The sequence below is a fragment of the Salarias fasciatus genome, chromosome 9, assembly GCF_902148845.1.
Source record: "Salarias fasciatus chromosome 9, fSalaFa1.1, whole genome shotgun sequence".
Lineage (NCBI taxonomy): Eukaryota > Metazoa > Chordata > Actinopteri > Blenniiformes > Blenniidae > Salarias > Salarias fasciatus.
In genome coordinates this window covers 6482551-6498301 of record NC_043753.1, presented here as the reverse complement: position 1 = coordinate 6498301, position 15751 = coordinate 6482551, and the positions used below count along the sequence as shown (strand labels likewise).

The 15751-nt window shown below is 45.6% G+C and overlaps 1 protein-coding gene across 2 annotated transcripts in view; it reads right to left on the bottom strand.

The window, feature by feature from the left end:
- Nucleotides 1-15751, bottom strand: part of fars2 (phenylalanyl-tRNA synthetase 2, mitochondrial) — a 92006-nt gene that overhangs the window by 48805 nt on the left and 27450 nt on the right. For both annotated transcript variants that reach the window (XM_030099051.1, XM_030099052.1), the window contains exons 6-7: nt 15482-15644; nt 15277-15408 (exon numbers count right to left, since the gene is read on the bottom strand). In XM_030099051.1, the coding sequence (XP_029954911.1) occupies nt 15277-15408; nt 15482-15644 (295 nt within the window). The remainder of the gene's footprint in view (nt 1-15276; nt 15409-15481; nt 15645-15751) is intronic.

Sequence of the window (15751 nt, the reverse complement as noted above, 5' to 3'; positions counted from 1 at the left end):
CATCATTAGGCTCCCCTCAGCTTTGTCCTTCGTGTCGGAGGATCTGCTCGCAGCCTGTGACAGAGGAGGAGAAGCGTCCGACCTCCTCCTCGTCCTGACCTGACATCCAACACGTTCTCCTCTCTCTCCTCTTTCTTCTGCTTTCACACAACAAATGAGTGGAAAAGGTGAAACAGAGACTGGATTTTTCACTTAAGCTGAGGAAAAAAAAAAAAAAAAAACCCAGCTCATCTCTTTTCTTAACCATTCAGACCAATGTTTTTACACCCCAGCAGCTCAAAGCAACATTTAATTAATCCCTTACTGACAAAGCGACCGTAATTATTGACTTCCTGTGACTTTGAAGACCCATTTACACGTCAACGTTTCACATGAAAATGCCTTTTCTTCTCAGAAAAGTTCCGTGTTTCCACAATGTTTCGTAAATTATGTTTCCATGGAAAAGGCAGAAATGCTGAAAATGAATACTTGTACTTGTTTTCGGGGGGGGGGGGGGGGTCCACAAGTCTTTCAGAGAAGAAGTCAAACATTTGGGAACAACTTTGTGAAATGACTCTGGTGGTGCACCTCAGCACTCAATCCTGGGTCCTCCGCTTTTTTCCATAAAGTTCAAATTTTTGCAGATGACATGTCGTTCTTTTTTGTAACATTGTTCTTCCTGACTCGCGTTTTCTCCAGCTTTTGTTTCCTCTCTCCAGAGGATGAACTAGCATACAGTATGAGAATCCCGACCGGGAGACGTACCCAGTAACCGGTAGCCAGTAACCAGTATGATGACGAGATTTGGTGTCTTCTAGTGTTTGATTTCACTGTGATGTGGAGGTAAAACAAAGACGGTTTACAGCCTTTTGTTGAAAGCATTCTGTGGCCATTCATGTCCAGACAACATCGAGCATCAATGGCTCATCGTTAGCATTTAGCATTTAGATGCTCACAAAGACACACATGCTAACTGATTTTAAAGGTATCCCTGGCTCTGGTATGTCTGGTTGTGTACAGCCGTCTGACTGATGAGTGACTACCGTCGCCACGGAGACGACAGGACGGCTTCTCTATGTCCAAACACAACAACAAAACGAAGACACGCTGCACGTTCAGTTTAAATAACCTGTCCAGGTGGCGTGAGGACACCAGAGTCAAACCAAACCAAGAAGATCACAAACCACCACCTACATATACGCACACATTTAAATGTGTTTATATGTTTACATGCCTATAGACACAAAAACTTCATAGTCCATATTTCATAATATAAATTTCCCAAATATATAAATTAACATGGTATTTTATCCATGAATGGAAGTAAAACAGCACCAATAGGACTACATGAAGTTGTAGGGATATCCAGTTGTACTGTACAACAATATATGAAAGGAGTAATACACAGATGTTATGTACTGCAGGAAGTCTTTATCTTGTTATATTGTACAGTTTTTATTATAAAGAGGTACTGTGGAATATGTAAAGTGAATGTCAACATATATGTGTGTGTTTTGGGGGATATACAAGAGTAGAAACTGTGTTGGACACAGCAGAAGAAGCAGCAACAGAAACAGGATGTGAAATAATGGGAATAATAGAAGCGGTGCAGAATGTGAGCGCGTGGTCACAGCCACCGAGCACTGACAGTGTCAGCACACACAAACACCGTCCTCCTCTCGGCTCATTATCTTCATTACATCTCTCTCTCCTCCCGACTGTCTCCACCCGCCCACCACATCCCGGGGTCCACATCAAACGCCACTGAAGTAGACCTCTCCATTAGAGACACCGGCCGGAGGATCTGCAGACCCTCTACGACACACAGCTCGTTAGACAACAGCCACCAGCAGTGTGTGTGTGTGTGTGTGTGTGTGTGTGTGTGTGTGTGTGTGTGTGTGTGTGTGTGTGTGTGTGTGTGTGAGAGAGAGCCCGGCTCAGATCAGATCTCAGAATGTGTGTTCATACTGTTTGTCTACAGAGAGAAATTGAGCTGTCAGATGCACCAAATCTTCTCCTCCAGCTAAATCTGCAGTTCTGAGAGACGATTCTCACCCCACTGTTGTTCTGAAGGCCTGGAAAATACGAGTGTCATGAGCAAACACTGCTGCATGACCAGGAAGCTAAGAACTCTGAGGGATGAGCTAACACTTTTCAGCAGCAGAAATATCAGTGAGATCAGATATTATTCATGTACGAGTCTCCCTGGCTGTCACACGGCCGCCTGCCACTAGTCGGAGCTGCAGAGCCGTCACACAGTAGAACTCCAGCAAACTGAAGGTTAAAAATCGCACGGTTTGATGTCGGAGAGACATCATCTCAATAAACCATTCTGTGTTTGTTCGTGCTTTAATCTGGAAAATCTAAACAATGAAGACTGGGTTGAAAACAAATCAAAAAGATGAAGATGGAAGAATGGATGGAGGAACCAGGCTCCTGCTCCTAGCAGTGCTAGCTAGCCACACACAGGCTAACGTGCCATCACTTTCCCCGAGACACTGTGATCCGCTCTGAGAAGATCACACAGCTGAAGTATCTGCTTCAGTCCATTAATCAAAGCTCTAAAATCTTTCTGGAAAGACTCTGAATACAGTCAGCTGGGACGATGCTAAATGCTAAATGCTAACCTCCAGAGAGTGACACGGCGCAAACAAGCCTCCAACTTCACAAGACTTTAAAATGTGATAGAGTCCTCAACAGAAACAATGAATTCAGGATCAATGTTTAATGTGCTTTTTCCCTTTTCAGAATAACATTAACGATGCGCCATCCATCACGACTCTGAGCTGAGAGACGGACTGATCCGGCTAACGGAGGCTAAAGGTCACAACCGTTCAAATCAACAGCTTAAAAAACAAAAACAACTTCAACCTCCTGCAGTCTAAATACTCAGAATGCAGAAAGTGTGTGTGTGTTTGTGTGTGTGTGTGTGTGTGTGTGTGTGTTCTTGTATTTCTATCCTTGTCGGGGCCAAATGTCCCCACAAGGATAGCAAAACGTGGAACGACGTGCCTTGTGGGGACCTTTTCCGGTCCTAAGTAGGAGAAACAGTGTTTTCTTGACCATGTTGTTGTTACTGAAAAAAGTAAAAGTGCAAAAACATTTCTTTAGGGATAGACTTTGTTGTGGTGTGGGTTAGGGTTAGGGTAAGGGTCAGGGTTAGGGGCTAGACATGAATGGGAGTCAATGGACGGTCCCCACAAGGATAGAAATACAAGACTGCGCGTGTGTGTGTGTGTGTGTGTGTGTGTGTGTGTGTGTGTGTGTGTAACATGGTAAATGATACACAGCTGGTGTCTGTGCTGCTTTATGCCAGAATGGGCCTTTAGCCATGAAGTGTGACACACACACACACACACACACACACACACACACACACACACACACACACACACACACACACACACACACACACACACTGCTGAATCAGGTGGTATGGAAGTCTACAGATGGTCATGGACGGACACACACACACACACACACACACACAGGCACGCACACTAACAAGCGGGAACCACAGCAAGAAGCAAACAGATGAATATGCACACACACACACACACACACACACACAGACACACACCCTGATGCATCATGTGTGATGATGATGTTGAGCGGGTGTGTTGGTGTCTGTGATGACGACGAAGGTGCTCAGTGATGATGATGAAGATGTGGTGACATCAGCGGCTCAGAGCAGCAGTGAATAATGACCAGAGGACAGAGTGGCCTACACACAATCTGTGTGTGTGTGTGTGTGTGTGTGTGTGTGTGTGTGTGTGTGTGTGTGTGTGTGTGTATGTTCATGGTCTTCGTCACCTCGTGGAGTCGACACACATAAAAATGGAGGATGTGATGCGTCACGCTGGACGCCGGCGAGGAGAGAAACAGTCACTTTGTTACTCGTCTTGTTATTTCAGGAAAACACACACACACACACACACACACACACACACACACACACACACACACACACACACACACACACCCACTTGTTTCTGGCACTACAACAACACAGGAAATACACAAACTCCCTGCAGCAGCTGCAGCCTGGAGGTTACCACTGAGTACTGCGACTAACAGATTTTGTCAGGAGAGAAAAACAACATTTATTTCAAGTCTCACACACTTAAAGTTTCAATGAGAGACCAAACTTTAAACCCAAATGGATTAAAATGCTGTTTGAATCCCTCTGATTTAAAGTTCAGGCATTTCTCTCCTGTGACATTTCTCCATAATAAATACACAAAATTCTACTAGTTCAAAAGTGACTAATCTTGCAAACAATAAAGAATATTTTCATTAGAATCGGTATTTTTTATGATTATTACTATGTTTTTTAGTGAAAACACAAAACGTTTCGTTGCGTTTTGGATGTCCACCAATCAGAAACGCAACTTTTTGAACAGGACTGCTCAGGTGGAGTTTTATGAAAAGGTTCCAACTCTGTCTCCATGGAAACGGTTTGGGATGGGTACTGAGCGAGCACCAGGGCAAATTTTTTTTTTACGACCAGACGATCAATAAGCTCCGGCTTTTATTTCGTAAAATAAAAGTAATTACAGACAAACGGAACACTTTCAAAAAAAACCTTCTTATTCTGTCTTGTGAATAAGAGAGTCGTCACTAAATGTAAATTCTGAATGATACTCATCGCCAGCAATGATTCTGAAACACTAAAACTGGGGTCAGCATTGTTTTTTTAAATGAACGTCAAGCCCTAAAACCTGAACTTTCTTTAATGCTTCAGAGAGCTCTTTTCCTTTTTTTTTTTACAGTGTGCAGATCCAGCTCGGCAGCGGCGACCCTGAACAAATCCCGGAGACGGCGGCGAGGACGACAAAGCCCCGACAAACATGTGGAGAGGCTGCGGATTTGTCGAGCGCTGATGATGTCACGGCGGGATGAAGGAGGGATGAAGGCGGGATGAAGCCCGGCTCAGACTCGCCGCCTCAAAGCAATAAAGCTCGGCGTGACGCCGGGCGGCACTCGGAGCCGAAGCAGCGAGCCTCGCTTCGCTCCGTTTTTAATAAAAGAGCCGTCGCTCCGTATCAAATATCGAAGGAAAATGAAGCCATTTTATCCGCTTTTCAGACTTTTTCTACTTAGTTTCATTGGGAAATGTTGCTGTTTTTTTTTTTTTTGAGTTCATCACCAAAACAAGTGATGAACTGCATGTTTAAAAAGAAAAGAAAAATCATGTTCGGCTCAGAAAGCGGTTCACCGTAACATTATGAGGAGAGCAGTGAATCGTCCAAACCGTCAGCATACAGAGCTGGAGATTAAATGTGGTGCACATCCCACAAATGCTCCACTGGAACGGGATTGGAGAATTCAGATCATGTTTCCCTGAACCGCCATATTCTTTAAAAACAGTCTGAGGATTCATGAATGTCCAGAAGCAGTCTGAAATTTGTTTAACATTATTCTAAAAGGCTGAACAAACTAGTTCAGTTCAAATATTGTGGAGCAAACTGGAGTGGAAGATGTTTGATAAAGGTCGAGAATTAGGTGAAAGATGAACCAGACGAGCAAATAAAACGTCCAAGACTATTCCAATCTTATTTCGAAACTGTCCAAACTTTGTCTAAAACCTGTTCAAAACTCAACTAAAACAAGGACCAGACTATGTTAAGACACAGACAAGACAATTGCTGAAAAGATTGTCAAAAAACAGACTACAATAGTCAAAAATATAATCAAAACAAGTCCAGATTTCCTCCCAAATGTGTCTAAAATCAGTTGAAAATCCAACTAGATCAGCCTAGTCTGGAATTAGCTTCAAAGTAGGAGGGAGGATGGAGAAGAACCTAGACGGTTTCATAATATGTCCAAAACCACGTTTAGCAACAGACTGGATTAACATGTTGACAAGACCAGTTGGGGATTCAGTCTAAACTCAGTAAAAGCTAAACGAGACCAAACTAATCCAAAACTGGTCGGGACGTATTTCAAATGTCTCCAAACTTTATCAAAAACTTGTTAAAAAAATGACCAGACGAGCTTAAGGAAAAAGTAGAGCAAAAAGCACCTTAAAAGATGCTCAAAAGTGGGTTCAAACATAGATCATACTAGTTTAGAAATGTGAGACTTTTATCTCATTATATGAAAAGGTGGAAAAGAGCAGTTTAGATCAAATATGGTCTAAAATGTAGAACAGACTCTTAAAAATGATGTTTAAGGACTAAAATTTGTCCAAAACTACTTCAAATGAACACTAGATCAGCATACTTTATATGAAGTCCAAAAACTATTCAAAACTAATTTCAAATGTGTCGAAAACTGGCACATAGACAAGAATCACAAAATAGTTAGAGATGTTGATCTGAGGAGTTTAAAGATGTTCAGTTAGTGTAGAATTAACCTCAGATGTGTTTAAAACTAGTTAAAAACTAGACGAGACGAGTTTAGAATTTGTTCCAAACCAGTCGGAAAGATGGAAAAAGAGTCGAAAACTGATTTAAAAAAATGTTCAAAACTAAAATAAGTAACAGACTTGATGAAAATACTGAGAGCAGCAGTTTAGAATTCTATCAAAACGACTCAAAGATATTGACAGGACTGGTAAAAACTCGACGCTATGAATGTGCAATTCCACACACACACACACACACACACACACACACACACGGATCAGGTTTCAAGACGTCTGTTCTGGATCTTTCCGCCTGTTTTCTCCGGCGACCTGATTCCAAAACACCCGCCGAGCGGCACGTTTTCCTCTGAATGAAATTAAGACCTTCAACATGAAATGCGATCTATTTTTATCCGCGGGGTGTATTTTTAGCGGCGGCAGAAGCAGCGGGAACAGCGGGCCGGCTCTCTGCAGAGCCAGCTCACTTACAGCGCTTTAATATTTAACCGAGCGACTGAAGGCTGCTCGCTCAGAAAACACACCGCCGTCGCTCCGAACTCACAGCAAACACTCACCTACACACACACACACACATCACACATTTCACCTCCAATCTCTGCTTTTCCACTTTGACTCATTTTTCAATGCTAATCTCCAATTTTTATGTTACAACAAGTCAGCATAGCTTAAGAACATAAGCTAAAGCTAGCAAGAATGCTACGATAACGGGAGCTGAGAAAAACAATCCAAAAGAATGTGTTGATAGATATTCTAACAGGGTAGGAAGAGCAATCGTGTTGCAGATGTGTGAACTTTGCTGAGAGAATGAAAATGTCAGTTTACTTTATGAAATACTTTGTTTTTTTCCACCAAAAGGTCGAAAAGTGACGGTGAAGTTAGGTTCACACTGGGTGTCAACATGCGAACACGCTCGTTAACGCACGACTTTACTGTGTGTGTGTGTGTGTGCGCTCACACACACACACACACACACACACACACACACACACACACACACACACACACACACACACACACACACACACAGTCCTGCTTGTTATGGAGGAAGCAGGCGGTCTGAGATGGATCGCTGCACAAACAAATGTTTGTTCTGCCCTTCACACATCCCCCCTGACACACACAAGCACACGTATGCAAGCACACACACACGCACGAACACACACACACACACACACACACACACACACACACACACACAGACACAGACAAACACACACAAGCAGGTTCAGGCAGACAGGTGCGTGTGTGTCTCATATTTATTAGAGGGGATTTATGATGTGTTGTTGAGAATTATAGTTATTATTGTGCATTTATTGTTGTTTAGTTGGTTTTGTAGAGTGTGTGTGTGTGTGTGTGTGTGTGTGTGTGTGTGTGTGTGTGTGTGTGTGTGTGTGTGTGCGTGCGTGTACGCGCGCGCGCACCAGCTGTCCACCAGTTACTGCTCTATCGGGCCCTTTATCCACTCACTGGACAGACAGACAGACAGACAGACAGGTGAAATGGACAATGAAAAAGTCAGGATGAAAGGAAGAGAAAGAGAGAGGAAGGATGGAGGGATGACGGGAAGCAAACAGGAGAGGGCTACAAAGGATTGACATGTCAATCATGGAGAGGGGGTCAAAGGTCAGAGGCAGGGGGCGGGACATTACAAGACTTGAAACACAAGGGAGGAAAGAGAGGAGGAGGACGACGAAGAGGAGGAGGAAGATGGAGGAGGAGGAGGAGGTGGAGAAAGAGGTGGCAGACGAAGTTTAATGAGAGATGGATTGATGGAGGGATGAAAGGAGGGGTCACATGATTTATTCAGAGGGGAGGGGGAGGGATTAGGAGTGAAGGCTGCCACCTGAACCACACACACACACACACACACACACACACACACACACACACACACACACACACACACACACACACACTCCTGCAGAGTCTCTGAGGACGCGGGGCGGCGGGTTTGAAAGGCTGTTAATTGTCACCAACACGACTTTAATCAGATTTCAGATTATACACACACACCCACACACTGTCCTGTCCCCCGGGGCGTGTGTGTGTGTGTGTGTGTGTTGTGTGCTAGTGTGTGTATGTGCGCGTGTATATAAATCAAGGTTTGGCGCAGAGGTGAGGTCATTAGCGCCAAGTCCCATATGCTGCCCGCAGACACTGGAGGCAAAACCCCTGGGACACACACACACACACACACACACACACACACACACACACACACACACACACACACACACACACACACACACACACACACACACACACACACACACACACAAACAAAGGAACATCTGATACACAAAGTGAAACTGAGCGATGCGGAAAAATGAGAGCGTGCAAAATCATTCCGAAAACTGCTGAAAAATATTCAAACCGTGAACAAAAATGTGCAAAAACTGAACACGAGAAAAGATCTTTAACAAAAATGACAACACAGGAAAAAACACAGACATTAAGAAATGTACAGAAACTACAAATTTGTGCAGAAAAACTAAAAAATAAATATGTGCAGAAACTGCAGTTTCAAATATGTGCAGTTTCATGTGCAGAAACTGCAAAGGAAGAACATCAAAAAGCACAACAAGTGCAAAAACTGAAGGAAAAATAAAACTGTGCCAATACAAATGAGAAATATGTTTGTGGATATAAAAGTGTTAAACTTCCAGAGGATCACGAGAATTCTACAAGATGCAAAATATTATCACAACAAAGAGTGTGTTGAAACTACCAGTTTGTGCACAAATGTGCAAAAACAGTGGCCCAATTTCACAACTGGGCATGAATGTACAGAATCTACAAAGCATGCAGGGTTTTATGCATAAAAATCAAATCAACTCATCTTTATTAATAACACGCCTTTCATGTTTCATGGCAAAGTGCGTTACAATGTTCAAATAAAACAAAAATCAATCTATAATGACACAAAAACAGCCACACCTTCACCAAAACTGCACGTGCACTCACACACACATGCACACCAATGCGCGCGCACACACACACACACACACACACACACACACACACACACACACACACACACACACACACACACACACACACACACACACACACACACACACACGCACAGTCTTGTATTTCTATCCTTGTGGGGACCGTCCATTGACTCCCATTCATGTCTAGCCCCTAACCCTGACCCTTACCCTAACCCTAACCCACACCACAACAAAGCCTCACCCTAAAGAAATGTTTTTGCACTTTTACTTTTTTCAGTAACAACAACATGGTCAAGAAAACACTGTTTCTCCTACTTAGGACCGGAAAAAGGTCCCCACAAGGCACGTCGTTCCACGTTTTGCTATCCTTGTGGGGACATTTGGCCCCGACAAGGATAGAAATACAAGAACACACACACACACACACACACACACACACACACACACTTCTACTCTCGTCACATACGTTTGGGAGCCATGGCATGGCACTGAGCATCATGGGAAACACCACCAATGGGGCCGTCCACACCTAGAAAAGTTATGAGCCAAAACTGCTGAGACACTGAGACACCGGCACCCATTCATTTATTTTGGCCAAATGTTTGAAAAAAATATCAATTCTGATACAAAAAATGGCTACCATTAAGCCCACGTGGTTTTCAAAGCAGTGAGACTTTTACTTTGGAGGCCTCAGGAGTGAGAAACACAAGATTTTCTCCCATCCGGCTCCTTTATAACGGACAGCAAAACATTTTCCCAACAGGATTTCAGAGTTCAAAGTTTGACGGCTAATAAAATCCACGCAGTGTGACTTATTAAAAAGTTACGCACAACTTATGTACAGCAACTTGTCCTCTGTCATCTGCTGGTATTTTTAAAGGGGACATATTATGCTTTTTTCCACTTTGTGAAGAGTTTCTTATGTGTAGCCGTAGCCTCATTATGACGTTCAAATGTGAAAAGTGTTTCTTCCCTGTTTCGCTACACCACATTTTGTGAAAATGAAACTGAAACTGAAGCTGAAACGGTCAAGTTTAAGTCTAGTCCGCTTATTCTGAAATAAGTGGATTACACCCTCCCCCGGACTGTGCCCCCACCGTGTGTAGACTCAGCCGGTTGTGCGCCGGTATATCCTTCCGCGGAGCACTGTACATGCGCAGGTCTGTGTGGATCACAACGTTATTTTAACGGATTGAAAAGAAAACACGTCTTTTAAAATGTTTTATAACCATTCGGATTTACTTCACGTGCCAATACGGCGTCCCCTGGACCACTGGAAGGAGGATTTTGTCCACTTTCATCAGTCTGGCTCTGTCTCCTCTTCACCTCCAGCAGCTGAGCTAAGCTAACTACGATGCTAACAGCTGGGAGCCCGCGGCTGGACGAACGGACACAAAAAAGGTATTTATGAGCTTATCTCACTTTGTAAATGATCGGGATAGGGCGTGGGTTCAAAATCTTCGGAGTATTCTTTTAAGGCCTTTTTTTAAAGACCTCCACACTTTGTGGGGCCCTCAGGGTCTCTGGGAGGGCATTCCAGAGCCGTGGAGCTGCTGCCTGAAAGGCCCTGTCACCCACTGTGGTGAGTCTGGTCCTGGGTTGATGGAGGCAGTATGAGGAGGTGGCAGACCGGAGACTTGGTGTGGCGGTGTGGAGGGAGAGTAGCTCACTGAGGTAAGCAGGGGCGGTTCCATGAATGCATTGGTAAGTGAGGAGACCGAGTCTGTAGTGTATACGGTATTGAACGGGCAGCCAGTGGAGGGACTTTAGTACGGGAGTGATATGATCGCATTTGCGCCTCCTCTTCAGGACCTGGGCAGCACAGTTTTGAATGTGCTGGAGCTTTTGGAGGCTCTTGCCGGGGATCCTGACGAGGAGTGCATTACAGTAATCCAGTCTGGAGGAGACGAAGGCATGGATCAACCTCTCAGCTGGGAGAGGGAGGGGCGGAGTTTGGCAATGTTTTTTAGATGGAGGAAAGAGACTCTGCAGAGATGGCGAATGTGGGTTTCAAAGGTGAGGTGAGAGTCCAGTGTGACTCCAAGATTTTGAACTGAGGATGACACTTTGATGGGGGAAGCTGCTGAGGGAGGGGGACCGGGTTTGGTGTGGTGTACCTATCAGGATGGCTTCCTTTTTGCTACTGTTCAGTTGTAGAAAGTTGTTAGTCATCCATGCCTTTATCTCCTCCAAGCAGACCTGCAGTGCTGACGGCTGAGTGGAGGAGGGTGTGGAGTCCATCTTTATGTACAGCTGTGTGTCGTCGACATAGCAGTGGAAGGAGATTTTGTGCTTGTGGATGATGTGACCAAGGGGGAGCATGTAGATGTAGATGGAAAAAAAGGGTTGGACCGAGGACCGAACCTTGTGGAACTCCACAGCTGACTGTGTGGGGGAGCGATTTGGAGTTACCCAGAGAGACATATTTTGTCCTGGCTGTAAGGTATGACTGGAACCAGCTGATGGTGGTTCCTGTGAGCCCGGGAACAGTCTGAAGCCGAAGAAGAAGGATGGTGTGGTCGATGGTATCAAATGCGGACAGGTCAAGCAGGAGGAGGAGAGATGGTGAGCCCTGGTCCGCGGTCATCAGCAGGCCGTTCATGACGCAGACCTCGGCTCTCTCTATGTGCAGATCGAAAACCGGATTGAAATTTCTCATATAGGTTATGGATGTGAAGAGGATTGTGAAGTTTGGATGAGACAGCCTTTTCTAAAACCTTGCTGAGAAATGATGAGTTTGAAATAGGCCTGTAATGTTCCAGAAATACTATGTTTTTGGGCTTCTGAGACCTACATGACCTGACTGAAAAATAGCATCATATAAGACCTTTAACGCCCTCTGAGGAGGCATTTTGTTTGCGAGGACGGAATTCGAACGGAAATCTTATTCTTAAAGGCATCTTGCTGTACGGTGCAGTGATTAGACGATTAGAGCTCTTGCCTCACAGCAAGAAGGTCCTGGGTTCAAATACCGGCCAGGAAGTGGGGCCTTTCTGCGTTTGATGTATTCTACCTCAACAACGTTAAAAAAAAAAAAGGCAGATTTTTCTTTTTTTTCCACAGAGGTATCAAGATCGGTATCGAGCACTGAGATTTTTTTTTTCCCAATATTGAAATCCAGTTTAAACTTCCAGCGTCGCGACGACGCCGTTTACGAGTCCAACTTTAAGGTTTTGTGGTTTCCACCAACACTGATGCAGGAATTTACCAACAATCAGCGAACGCGTCACACACAGAACAGTGTGTGTTTGTGTGTATGGAGGGACTCTCCGGGGGAAGCCTGATGAATAAATAAGCACAGAAGAAGAAATAGCTCCGTCTCTCACCCCCCCTCCCCACCCCCCTCCCCCCTCATCAGTGAATTAATGAAGACGTCCACCCCTCTCCTACCCTCCTCCCCTCGTCTCTATTAAAACCTCATTCCTTCCATCCTTCCTTCCTTCCCTCCATCCATCCATCACCCCTCTCCTCTCCTCACCTGCCTTCCCCCATTTCGAAACTTTCATTTTTTTTTTTAATAAAGCCCCCCTCCCCCGTCACCCACAGCTCTCATTAACTCTCTCCCTCGTCACACTGAGCCTCGGGCAACACATATGGCAGTCACGCTTCCACACCATTAAATAACGCACACACACACACACACACACACACACACACACACACACACACACACACACACACACACACACACACACACACACACACACACACACACACCCCTCAACACACACACCAACTGGTGTCCCCTGTTGCCTCCTGGAGGAGACGAGGGTCCTGCCACTCGTTTAATCCTCCCTCCATCCCGTCAGCCCCTCAGCCTCACTGAACACGCACGCACACGCATGTGCGCGCGCACATACACACACACCCCTTCCCGTCATCACATGTAGTGACTCCCCTCCTTCCCCTCCCTCCTCGGTGAATTAATTCTTTGCTCTCTTTGCCGATTCTTCCTCCTCATCGTCTCTCACTCTGTGTGTGTGTGTGTGTGTGTGTGTGTGTGTGTGTGTGTGTGTGTGTGTGTGTGTGTGCAGTGGTGGAGGAGGGGGAGGTGTGAGTGGGAGAGGGGGCGGCGGTGGTGGGGGTGAATGAGTGGTTTCCAAGGCAACGGTGCCACACTGCCGCAGTGGATATGTTGGGGAGGTGGAGAAGGTGAGGAGGGCCGAGAGAGTGGAATGAGAACGAAGGTGTGTGTGTGTGTGTGTGTGTGTGTGTGTGTGTGTGTGAGTGTGTGTGTGTGTGTGTGTGTGTGTGTGTGTGTGTGTGTGTGTGCCACTGTTGCAGCACTGAGCAAGAAACAACACCGTCTCTCTCATGCTGCTTTCACATTGTCACCATGCATGACTTTAATTCAATGTAATGAGACAGACAGACAGACAGACACACACACACACACACACACACACACACACACACACAAACACACACACGCGCACACACACACACACACACACACACACACACACACACACACACACACACACACACACACACACACACACACACACACACACACACACACACACACACACACACACACACACACACACACACACACACACACACACACACACGTTATTGTGAATGATCTGCAGAGCGATGCGCTCAGTGAGGAAATCTTAAGTCAAAGGTCATGTTTTATGAATCTCTCTCACTCTCACTCACTCTCTCTGAGCTGCAGCTCCCCCCTCTGGTCGGGCAGGAAACTGCAGCTTTTTCAAAGAAATCCTTCCAGTTGGAGGATTTTTGTCATCCCACTGAGGCAAAGTTTTAGTGACGATACGAAGTCAATTGAAGAGACGTCAGTGGAACCGAGAGGGAACATCAGCAGCTTTAAAACCGGTTTGACCTCAAAAAGGTCAAAATCCCTTTGATGTGCCTGTCGTACAGAAATACATCCAGGTGAAGTAACGACCAAAAACAAACAAAAAAAAAGACAATCAAGGAAAATCCACACTACCAAAACGATTTTTGAAAATAAGAATTTTGAGAATTGACCTTAATTTTATTCAGATTTGACTCTTGCTGGTCTTTCAATGGAAATGAAAGGAATGGAGGGAAAGTTTCACATAAAACTCAATGATCCCTTGTTTCAAATACAGATGCATCCAACAGTGCATCTGACTGAAAGTAAAGTCTTTCAGAAACTTCATAATCGATGTGACTGTGATGTTGAATTCAGTCGTGCTGTGACTCCAGATGTTGCAGAGCTAAAAAAAAAAAAAAAAAAACACTTTTCGCTTCATAGATACGGCGTCAGTGTGAAGGAAAGACGACACAGACGATTTTTCTTCACTTCATGGAGTGTCGATGCGTTCATGTGAAAAATGTGAAAACCTGAGAAAAAAACCCTCAATTGCTTCAACACCAGGAGAGAGCTGGAAACACACCGCCAGTCGCAAAGTTCCAACATTCAGACTATTTCAAGCTTCTCCGCAGCTGTTCTCCAGATGTGAAGAGGACAGTGAAACCGGCACTTCGGCCGCGTTCAGCCAGAGACGCTGCCGTCCGGCCCAAACCTCACTGGAGCTGTGTCAGCGTCCAAAACGAAGGTTTTCATTCAAAACAATTCACGACCGAGACTGAGAGGAGGGGCGAGATGCTTCTGCGTGAACGTATCAGAAATCACACACGGAAGACTCTCCAGCTCCTAAAAACTCCACGATTCATCGATCACCACATGTTCAAGGACCAAACAGCGAGTCAGCCACTTAGACCGGCACGAGGGTGTGCGTGTGTGTGTGTGTGTGTGTGTGTGTGTGTGTGTCGGTTCAGACATCCGGAGCAGCTCAACTGCAGCAAACATCCTGTCACACAAATTGACAAATCAATTTTCGATCTGCCTGTTTACACACACAGAGCTGTCAGTGTGTGTGTGTGTGTGTGTCTCTGTGTGTGTGTGTGTGTGTGTGTGTGTGTGTGTGTGTGTGTGTGTGTGTGTGTGTGTGTGTGTGTGTGTGTGTGAGCTCTGACCAGAGTTGAGCAGCTCCTGCTCCATCACTCCGCAGCCCAGCACCTCCATCCAGTCCCCCTGGAAACGCACCTCCATCTCAAAGGAGGGGTGAGTGAAGGGGAAGTAGCAGTCGACCCAGCGCACCTCCAGGTCTGAGGAGGAAGAGGAGTGAGGAGGAGGAGGAGGAGGAGGAGGAGGAGGAGCAGCGGGTGATGAAGTTCAGACCTTCTCCGAAGAGCTGAGCCACCAGCCTGCTCAGCGTCTGCTTCAGGTTGAACTCCACCAGCTTCACCGCCTCCAGGCTGTGGGTCTCCTGCTTCTCCGGAGTCCGGCGGCCTCCGCTCTCGAACAGGGACAGCTCCTCGCCGCGGCGGACCGAGGAGAACAGCTGGGGGAGGGGGGGAACGCGTCGGGAACGCATCAGGAACAAGAGAACAGGAGGAGCAGTGACACCGAGCCACCAGCAGGGTGTTTGCTAGTTTGTAAAACTTTATT